The sequence below is a fragment of the Protopterus annectens genome, chromosome 3.part0 (genome assembly GCF_019279795.1).
Source record: "Protopterus annectens isolate FY-2018-M chromosome 3.part0, PAN1.0, whole genome shotgun sequence".
In the NCBI taxonomy this organism is placed as follows: domain Eukaryota; kingdom Metazoa; phylum Chordata; order Ceratodontiformes; family Protopteridae; genus Protopterus; species Protopterus annectens.
In genome coordinates this window covers 1,209,744,835-1,209,756,075 of record NC_056731.1, presented here as the reverse complement: position 1 = coordinate 1,209,756,075, position 11,241 = coordinate 1,209,744,835, and the positions used below count along the sequence as shown (strand labels likewise).

The 11,241-nt window shown below is 37.7% G+C and overlaps 1 protein-coding gene across 1 annotated transcript in view; it reads right to left on the bottom strand.

Annotated features, from left to right (window-relative positions):
- ADCY2 (adenylate cyclase 2) overlaps nt 1-11,241 on the bottom strand; it is a 4,311,002-nt gene that overhangs the window by 357,736 nt on the left and 3,942,025 nt on the right. The window contains exon 18 of the mRNA XM_044065410.1: nt 386-570. Within this exon, the coding sequence (XP_043921345.1) occupies nt 386-570 (185 nt within the window). The remainder of the gene's footprint in view (nt 1-385; nt 571-11,241) is intronic.

The window sequence follows — 11,241 nt, the reverse complement described above, 5'->3', positions numbered from 1 at the left end:
CAGTTTTATGAAAATAAATAGTGGTACCTAATAAATTATAGCTTTCTAGGTTACAGTGGAAGATCATTTACTTAAGTATTACCCTGACCATTATAATGCAGTCTGGTGTTAGATATGGAAGGAAAAGGTCAATGTCCTAAAATATCTTTTATTAAAATATATTTTTAAAGGAGATCTTCTGTGATGAATAATTTCACTACATATTTGCCATCTGTCTCAAATTATCTAGTTAATAATAAAGTATTTGATAATTTGTTTTCTACTATCTGCTGAAATGTTTCAATTACGTTAAATTGCACTTGATACCATATAGCCAGAAAACAGGTTAAAGTATTCAATATGATTAGAACTGTTGTAAATTTAAATAAGAAAACCAAGATGCTACCTTTTAAATGGCATGGACATATACAGGAGATTGCTGTAGCCATCGAGCATGGAGGCATGTGTATGCAGGAATATGATACTGTAGCCCACGACTGCTGTTAACATTGTCACCAGCTTTAGCTCATAGCTGACTCTCAGGAACACTGAGCAGGAAATCAACCCCAGGATGCAACTGTATATAAAGTACTGAAATAGAAAAAGATAGTTGTTATATGCAAAAGAGTATGTCTTTATTGACTTAAATGGTAATGAAGCTTATCAGGTGGTAACTGTAACAATAATGCAGATGCTCTACAAATTAACATCTAGATATCTTAATAGTACCTGGAACATATATAAATATGGATTAAGCATGGGTCTGTATATCTACCTTCTCTTTCAGCTGCTGAAGCTTTTAACTATAAAGCAGATATACTAAGAAAACTTGGGTATTAGACATTAACAAGTTAACTACAATGTTGGAATAAGATGGCAAAGTCAATATATTTTTCTTAGAGGTAAATCAGTCAGAGACAGTGATTGGCTTAATGCTGAAAGTAAAAAAAAACTACAAGCCAATGATAGCCATCTATTTGTCTGTCTTATCTATCTATCTATATGGTAACCGGGCAGTTCTTCAAACGTTTAGTTCATCAAACATTCAGAGTGCTGGCATAAGTGATCAAAAACATTTGTGATTGCAAAATGATGACATTACTTTGTGGTACAGCTGTTGATGTATAAGCTTAGAGTTGGTATGTATATATATATATATATATATATATATATATATATATATATATATATATATACTTAGCAAGGGGTACCTCCCTGCAAAAACACTTTTAATGGTACTTTTCTTTTTTTTTCCCACATTATCTCTGATATTTTAGGTTTAAAAGCAAAATATTTGTTCATGTGTGGTTCTCAGAGTTTTGCCTTTGAGGACTTGTCCCTAAAACATGTCTATCTATCTATCTATCTATCTATCTATCTATCTATCTATCTATCTATCTATCTATCGGTGTACTTCAAAACACTGAAATACACAAAAGTCGAATGGCTAACGATCAGTCCCAAATGATCAAAATCCAAAGCACTGAAAAAGCAAAACAGATATGCTTTTTGGAGGGGGCTGCACCCCCACGTCCCTGCTAATTAAATATATCAACTCTAAGATCACTCTATAGTGGGGAAAGGGCAAATTCCCCAATCCCCATTGTGCACATCCTTGCAAAGACTTAACAGCAGCAGAAGCAGTCAAATAAATTTACCTCACTTCTGCTGGCATTAAACACATTTGAAATTACAAACATTCGATCATATGGATTACTCTCATATAGCTATACTGTATATATGTAGCAACCAAAGTCTCTGACTTTAAAAACAGACAAAGCTTGATCACATTTCATGGAAAACTTAGCTAAGTTAAACTGTATTGTTTTTCCATAGTGATAGCAGAGAGATAAAAAAAAAACTTCTCGTGCTAAAGAAACAGCAAACTGGCACTGAAAAAAGTAACAACAAAAGACAATCTAGGAATCTACATCTTACCCAAAGAGATGGAAAGAGTGCATAGCTTAGAGCTTGCTTCATAAAGTTTAATCTGAATAAGGTATTGACTTGCATCTAATACATACACAATATTTGTTGTTGGGCATGCTGGAAATTATTTCTTCAATAATTTGCAGTAGCGAGCGTTACCTTTTAATCCATTTGTTTAGATTGGCTGATGCATATGGATGCAGCTTCACCCCATCAATTTTAACTCAATGATTTGTAACTCTGTTTGTAGACTTTACCTGACAAATATTGCTTTCGCAACATGGAGGGGTTTGTCCTGGGTCGGCATTATTGTGGTGACATGTTTGGACTATTTAAGCCTGGCTCACTCCCAGGGATTGTGTATTTTGGTGAGAGACAGAGTAAAGCTTCACTACTGCTCACCCAGTGACCTTGGGTGACCTCTTTTTCTTCTGTTTTTACTTAAAAGAAAAGGGGGCATATAGATACGTGAAAGGGGAGAGGGAGGGTTTGAGAGTTTTTGTGCATTTGGGTTCTCTGCACCCATGAGGGTTAGTTATGGCCATTGCACCTCAAACTGTTCAGATTTTCGCAGAATGTCCAGATTTTTTACCTCAAATTGTGGGCTATCCTTATATAATTTGTAGTTTTCTGTTAAATCACTCAGGATTTAAGGCACTAAATAATGACATATGTTTAGTTTCAGACTTCCTCTCAGAAAATGTATACTAGCATGGGTCTTGTTCTGCTAACAACTTTCTATGTTTATAAGAGTAATATTTAAAATCAATCCATATTTTGGGCCCTTGTTTCCTCTCTGTTTAGGCTTTGTCTGGACTGCTTGTACTAGGAGGTTGAGAGGTGTGGTGAGTGGGCCCCACAACTGTCCAGATGGTCGCAGGGCATCCAGATATTACATTATTCTCTTGGTCCTTTCCTGTTGGAGTTTATGGTTTTCTGGTTAATCAGTGAGGATTGGAGTCACTATATAATATATGATGTTTTTGTTTGGGTTTCATATCCTTCAGAAATTGCATGTTAAATCATACCCTATTAGTTTGGCTTTCTACATTTGTAAGAGCAATGTTTGAAATCTGTGGTGCTGACAGGTTTGTGCTGGTGGTGTTCCCAGAGTGCTGGTTTTCTCGGCACTGTTCCATTGCATACAATTCCTGCTGTTTTTACTGGTGACTTTTCAAGCATGGTGGATTACTCAATAAATAACTGCAGTATTAGGGCTATTGGCTATCTTTGCATCTAACAATGCATTTCATTTTTTATTCCTTAGTCTGCCAATGTTTTTAAGTTATTAGCATTAATATTTTAAAGGCTTCTGATTTGTTTTATTATTTTTGTATTGGTCCCTTATTCTGTTTAAGCTTTTCCTTATTTGCTGAGAGCACTGGTTTTCACCAGCTTTTTCTCTTTTGGGGCTTTTTCCTTCCTTCTAGTGGTAATGGGTCTTTGGTGAGGCTTGTCTATCGGCTTGTTTGTTAACATGCTGTTGGTCAGCATTTTAGAATGCTTGCAGCAGTCTGGCACCCATCTTCCCTCCAGGCTGTTTGTCCTGCCTTTAGCATAGTTATTCAAAAAATAAATAAATAATGGGGAAAAAAAAATATATATTATATATATATATATATATATATATATATATATACATATATATATATATATATATATATATATATATATATATATATATGTATCTAGGACGTTTGCTCGCCTGAGCAAACGACCAAAATCCAAATGGCCGGGCATGCGAAAATGCTTTTCACCGAAGAAGCACTTTCACGTAAGTATGCCTGTTGCCGAGGCTGTACTACGGTCCGGGTAAGGGAAATTTCCCTTTTCTCCACTGTAGTGCAGTCTTGGAGAGAGAATATTAAAGTAGGGAGTGTGTGGGGGGTGAAGCCCCCCTGCTAAAATGTAAACATAGTGTTTTTTTTTTTGTCACACGCTTTAACGAAAGCGCTTTTTTGATAAAACCACTTTCGTTAAAGTGTGTTCGGGTTTTATGGATTCGGACGTTTGCTCAGTTGAGCAAATGTCCTAGATCCATATATATATATATACATATATATATATATATATATATATATATATATATATATATATATATATATGTGTGTGTGTGTGTGTGTGTATATATATATATATATATATATATATGTGTGTGTATATATATATATATATATACATATATATATGTGTGTGTGTGTGTGTGTGCGCGTGTTTGTAGTGTCAAAGTGAAGCCTTTTCAAAGTGATTGTTGTGCATTTAGGCATAATTACAAGTACCTGGTCTATGCTTATGTTTAAACATATTTTGTTGTTATGACAGAGAGATTTCGTAGACCTGAACCACTGGTGTTTGATAACAATATTGCTGAGAATTGGCGAGTGATTGAACAAGAATATGATATTTTCATACAGGCTGCTACTTCTGATAAAGACACATGTACAAAGGCATTCATGCTTCTTAATTTAGCTGTCTCAGAATCCATTGAGAGGGAACACTCATTTGTGTATGTACCTGCCATGTATGCAGGTGTGGTGGAGAACCGCCATACTGTGATACAGGCTGAAATGCGGCAAGACCCTGAGTGGTTAAAATGTAAATTTAGAGAAACGTGTAACCCTTAAACAAATATTACAATGGAAAGACACATATTTTACACAAGAAATAAAAAGCCTGGTGAAATTATAGCAGTATATATTACTGACATGGAAATATAGTTAAAATGTGCAAATTTCGTGATTTGCGAGATGAGATGATAAAGCACAGACGTGTGTGGTGTTAATAATGATGCAGTGAGAAAGATTTTGCTTCAAGGTAGTGATTTAATGTTGAGCAAAGGCATAGAACTTTGTCAAATACATGAGCTTACAGAGAAGCACATTAATATGCTTACGAATGAGAAAAGCATGCTTGCAATGTCTACCAGTGTGAATGCTGATAGTGTACAACAGAAAGCTAAGATAAAAAAGAGATATAAGCTGAAGTGTGTGGCAGTACCCAATTTCAATCATAAACTGAATGGGGCCACAGCACCTAATCTTATTACTGGTTGTCATAATTGTGGGGGCAGCCATAAACCTAAACGAGAAAAGTGCTTAGCTTTTGGTCAGCAGTGTCACAGATGTAGAAAGTGGAATCATTTCAAAAGGCTTTGCAAGTCTAAAGTGGCACATACTTTTATTAAAAGAGAGCATCCAAAGAAGCAAGTAGATCAGATAGAAAGCCGTGAGCATATTTTCTATGTTGATGTTGTCTCTGTGATTGATGAAACTGTCAATACAGTAGATTATCAGTTGGCAGCAAAGGGTGAAATATTTGTACTGTTCGGATTAATGGAAAACATGTAGAGCTTAAGTAGATACTGAGTCCAAGTGCAATGTTATATCAGCATAAATGTTTGCCAAAGTAAATGCTGGCAAGAAACTTGATTCAACAAAGTGTAAAATACTTCTTGCTTATGGTGGTGAAGAGATTCAAACTGATGGAGCAGTAGTTCTCACATGCCATTCTGCTGGGAAAAAGCTATGACTTGCAGTTTTACGTAATCAAAAGACACATGCAGTCACTGTTAGGCCTCAAAGACAGTTTGAGAATGAAGTAAGCCCAGTTGTCAGACCAGCCAGGAAGGCTCCGGTAGCTATGCAGAGCAAAGTGAAAACAGCACTAGACAAAATGATGAATTTATGTGTGATAGCTCCAGTAAAAGAACCAACTGAATGGGCATCCTCCATGGTCGTAGCTCATAACAAAAGCTCAGATGATATTCAATTATGCATTGATCGCAGAGATTTAAACAAAGCACATAAAAGTCCTAATCATCCAATGTGCACAGTGGAAAAAGTAGCAGCTCTTATGCCAAATGCCACTGGTTTTTTAGTCTTAGATGCAAAAAGTTCATTTTGGCAAATTTCGCTGGATCACAAATCTATATTGTTACCTAGTTTCAGTACACAATTTGGAAGGTACAGATTCTTAAGAAGGCCATTTGGGATAAATTCCATCAGTGAAGTATTTCAACATGTGATGGAGCAAATTTTTTTAGGTTATCCATGTGCTGTCATACTAGATGACATTATTGTATGGGGCAGTGATGAAGAGGAACATGACAGAAACCTTAAGAAAGTTGTAGACCATGCATGTGAAGTCAGTCTTAAACTGAATCCTCAGAAATGTAAATTCAAGCTGAGAGAAGTTACTTACATGTGTCATTTGTTTACCAGTTCTGGCTTACAACCAGATCCATCTAATCAAGCAGCAATCCTTGAGATACCTTTTCCAGACAATGTTACATCTTTGCAAAGTTTTCTAGGTATAGTCAACTATTTAGGAATGCTTATCTCCCAGGTTCCACCATAATTTCTCATATAATCCAGTCAATGAAAGACAAGGTTTTAAAATGGAAATATGTGGATATTTTTGATTTGGTTGACAGTGAGGGTGTTCAGTATCTCATTGATGTCCAAGTTACCGATAGTAAGGAATTACTGACAACCCTGGCAGTCCTGTGGAAGAGGCAATCAGACAAGGCCTGGGTATGCAACTGAGATAATTGGGTCTCCAGGTTTATATGTTTTATGTCCATCTTGGTAGAGGGTAACTCTAGCCATGCATTACCTTTGTTAGCTTATTTTAAGTTAGTTAAGGATGTGGAATGGTTTCTATGGGGGAGGGAGGCTTTCATGGTTATGGTATGATCAGAAGCTCAGGATGCTCAAAGTCATGGATCCTTCCCTTAAGTGGGAGGTAAAGCTTGTGGACACCTGGTGAAATGTCATGGTTGACAAGGCCTAGGCTTCACCACCAGGGATTGTGGAAGACAGTCACAGTCAGTGGAAAACTTGTTGGGCCTTCAATAATAGTTTTTTCCCACGGTCAGTATGTCATTTCCAGCATGTTTGCATGTGTTGTGGTAAGAGGAATCCTGTTCTTAGGTGCTGGGCAAGGGAAGGTTTGGTGGGGGTGCAAAATGTTGTGCCATCTGAGGGGCAGACCACTGAGGTCTCCCCAGTGAGTCCCCTTATGAGTTCAAAGCCTTTTTGCATTTCAGTGGGGAACTCCTTTTCACCACCACTGTAGAAGGTGAAGTTATTCCATTTCTGGTGAAGTCTGACATTCTGTTTCACTTGTTGACAAGTTATCTCAATAAGTCATTAAAGTAAGAACCTTTGGAAGGTGTTTCTCAGGGGTTTTGATTGCAGGTTAGGGCAGTACCTCAGTTCCACACATGTTCCATTTGTGGTAAAGAAAAGGAGTTGAAGGACCTCCTTGAGAAGGAAATTTTCACAGACAAGGTGCTGGGCCCCTTTTCTACCACCCTGTCTCTCACCTTCAGATTTCCCCCCTGAGCATAGTACCAAGAAAGACCACAGGTCGTTATAGACCAATTCATCATCTGTCATTCCCTATGCTAATAGCAATATCAGCAGGGAGGATGCACAGGCCAAATACACTCCTCTGGAGGATGCCACTGACATCATTAGGTTCAGTGATCCCTGGTTGGTGAAGGCTAATATTTAGTCAGCTCGTTGTTTACTTCCCATCCTTCTGCAATATTAGTATTTCCTGAGAATGATGATTGATGAGAGCTTTTCATGGATACTGCCATGTCTGTGGGGTGTTTGGTCATTTGTTCCATGTCTGACAAATTTAGCTCAGTGCTGCATTGGATTTGGCCACAGATGGCACCAGAGCAGTTGGTGGTGCACTACTTGATCTAACTATTGGTGACATTGGTAAAGGGAGGGCAGAGGCTGATTCGGCTTTGAATGCATTTTCACAATTGTGTGTGAAGCCAGAGGTTCCCCTGACAAAAGGAAAATTGGAAGGACCTCTAAAATCTTTGCATTTCTTGTGGTTAGAAATTGATGTGTTACACTCCAGGTTTGGGCTTCCCCTAGATAAAGTTCCAAAACCGAAGGAGGCATATTCAGTGACTTTTAGGCTTCAAAAAGGTTAGAATTTCCCAAGTGATGGAAATGTTCTGTCTTCTTAATTTTGCCTGGAGGGCAATTGCTACAGACAGGTCATTCATCAGGAGCCTGATTAATTTGCTAAAAGGGGGTAATGCCAGCATCACACAGTAGAAGTGACTAAAAGGGTTAAGAAAGATGTATCCATTTGGAAATATTTTTTGGCTCAATACAACAGGATTATTTTTTAGCAGGAGGATTGGATTTCATCTGCAAAAATTCAGTTGTTCACTAATGCAGCAGGTGCTTTTGAGATGGGAACCTACTGCTAGCACAGATAATTTTCTTTCCCAAGGGGTGCTCAGGTGAAAAAGGACATTACATTCTTGGATCTTATGTCCATTGGGGTGGTGCTGGTGGTTTGGGGTGACCTTTTGGGTGATAGGAAGGTGGTTTTCCATAGTGACAATTTGGCAGTAGTTCATGTTTTGAACAAGAACATTAAGGTCTCCTATGATTCAGTTCTTACTCAGGCAGCTCATGTTACTGAGCTTGAAGATTAATCTCCCATTTAGGGCTCTTCATATTCTGGATAAGATTAACATTTTAGCCGATTGCTTGTCTCACTTTCAGATCAAGAAATTCAGTGTTAGCTGATTGCTTTTCTCACTTTCAGATCAAGAAATTCAGTGAACTCGCTCCAGAGGCATGTGAAGAACCCACGGCACTTCCAGACTCCATTTGAATGATTAGCCTTAGTTTTGGGGCTAAAGCAATTAGTTTGCCCAATTTCATCAAATATTGGCTGGTTGCTAGATTGGTCATTGGCTGATGAAGACCTTGGGAAGGGCTGCTGACCATTGCTGGTCCATTTACCTTCCATTCTTATGGGTCATTATTTGGGAAATTCATAAAATCATGCCCTGTTATATATTCTGTGCCACCTATACACTAGCGACCTGGATGTATTGAGGGCTTTTAGGGTGAGGGAGATGTCACTTAGTTTGAAGTAGGAGAAAGTTTATGTTTTCATGATTCCATTTGTGTTTTACTGTGCAGGTCTAAGACAGACCTGTTGGCTTGTGGTTGCTTGATTAGTTTACACTACTGTTCCCCTCCTATTTTGTGTCGTGTTCAGTGGGGTATGGCCGTTTCTAAATTATTTGTGTCCATTTCTGGCAATTCAGTGGTGTTTTAGGAATGCCACAATAGGCTTATTACACCCAATATGTTTAGTTCCTTCTTGGATAAAGTTCTCTAGGTCCAACACATTTCTAGTCTGGGCATCTCCACACATTTTTTAGTATTGTAAGAACCTCACACTTCACTAGAGAAGAGCAGTCTACTGCAGTAAATAAGATGATTTGCATTGGTCTTCTGATGCCTGTTTGAGCTATATTAGGTAATTGGTTTAACCTCTTTTATTTTTCAGGTGTATTCAGAGTGGTGCTGCTGGTTGTTATTACATTTCTTGGGAAGCCAAGAGTGCAGCTATTCAGTCCACTGGGGTCAATTTAGCCCAGATGGAGTGCATTTATCAGAAGTGAGGTTTGATATGCTCAATTTTGGATTTCTCTGTGGGTGGTCCACATGTTTTGGGAGTTAGTTGAGTTTTATGTTTTTTCCCTAAAAAAAAAAAAAAAAAAAAAAAAAAAAGAATTTTTTTGTTTCTCACTGTCCTAGCTCAGGAGCTCATATACTAGCTTTCTCAGGAAAGGGGGCAACAGGGTGTGCCTATTTGGCCGATGAGAGGTGGGATTTATCCCTCCCCCCTTTTTTCCTCCCTGCTTTCCTGGGTCTAAGGGGCTTTACTGGTGTACTTTCAGAACATGGGCAAGTGTTAAAGCTGTACAACTTGGGGAGATGCATGGCTAGCAGTTTTTTGGCATACTATGGCACTGGAGTGGACAGATCTGCTTATGCCATATGATGTAAGGCTGTTTTATATTGTGCTATCATTTACTGTCTTTGCATATTCAGTTTCTTTGCATTTGTTCCAATAGGGCTGTAATTAATGAAGAAGGTCACAATGGCAAGTCTGTGTTTCTGTCATATTTTAGCTGATCTGGTGCAATATGGCCTTTATGATATGGAATGGTTTGTCTCAGATAAATATCATTGCGGTGACCTGTTCTAGCTAATTAAACCAGGCTCACTCCTGGGGGCATGTGTATTTTGTTGAGTGGTGGAGTAATGCCCTCACTCCCTTCTTTCATTAGGGGCTGATGGAAGGCAGGATTTATCCCTCCCTCCTTGTCCCCCACCCAACTTTCCTGGGCCTAAGGGACTTTATTGGTGTAATTTCAGAGTAAGAGTAGGTGTTAAAGCTGTACTTCTTTGGGGGACATGTATTCAGCATGTTTTTAGCATACTAGGGCACTGGAATGGACAGAACTTTTTATGTCACCTAGTGTGAGGCATTTTTTTATTCTATCATCATTTACTGTCATTACATATTCAGTTTCTTTCCATTTGTTTCAAAATGGCTGTAATTAATAAAGAAGGTCAGAATGGCAAACCTGTGTTTGGGTCTTATTTTAGTGGATCTGGCACAAAAATCCTTCTATCTGTGTTCTTGCTGTGATTCACTGTCTGTGGCATCTTCTCACTTCATTGTTCAACCGTGGAGTCAGTATATATATATATATATATATATATATATATATATATATATATATATATATATATAATGAATTATGGAGGCAAAGCCCCCACATGAAGGTGCATCATCCTTGTGGTTAGCATCCTAATCCAGTAAATAAATCAATATATTTCTGCAACATGATATTAAGTAGTCAGTGTCTTGAGCAGATTGTTTCATGTTTTGTTTATATTTTGCTTGATTAACTGCTGGTGTTGTACCGGCAACTGTGTTCTTGCTATTTCTAGCAGGAACTTGCTAGAACTGCCATGAGAAAACATTGGTCTCATGGCAGTCACTTGCCAGAGTTGGGTTCTTAAATCTGTGTGTAGTAAAAGCTAACAACTGAAACATCCTGGTTTGTGTATGTGTTTAATAGCTCTGTGCTATCCTGAAATGTTTAACAAATACTTTATCTTGCAAATCCGAGATATCAAAAGTGATTTTTTTTCCCTGGTAAGTAAAACTGCATTTTAATTTTTCTGCCTGCTGCTTGTCTTGCCATATCTGTAGCTGATAGTTCTTGGTCTTTGTTCCATTACAGGGGACCTGGGTAAGATTTGGACACAAACTTATTTGCATTAGTTTTTGCTTTTCAAAATTTAAATACAGAATTGTATGCAATTAGTATGTATAAATGCCACACTAATTTCTGAATTTTGCACAAAGACAAAAACATTTGAATTGCAATTGCTGAACCAAAACAGTAATTTATTTTTTATAAAAATCTTCATTTCTTGCTCAAAATGATGTCCCTACAATCATACATGATTCAGAAATTAC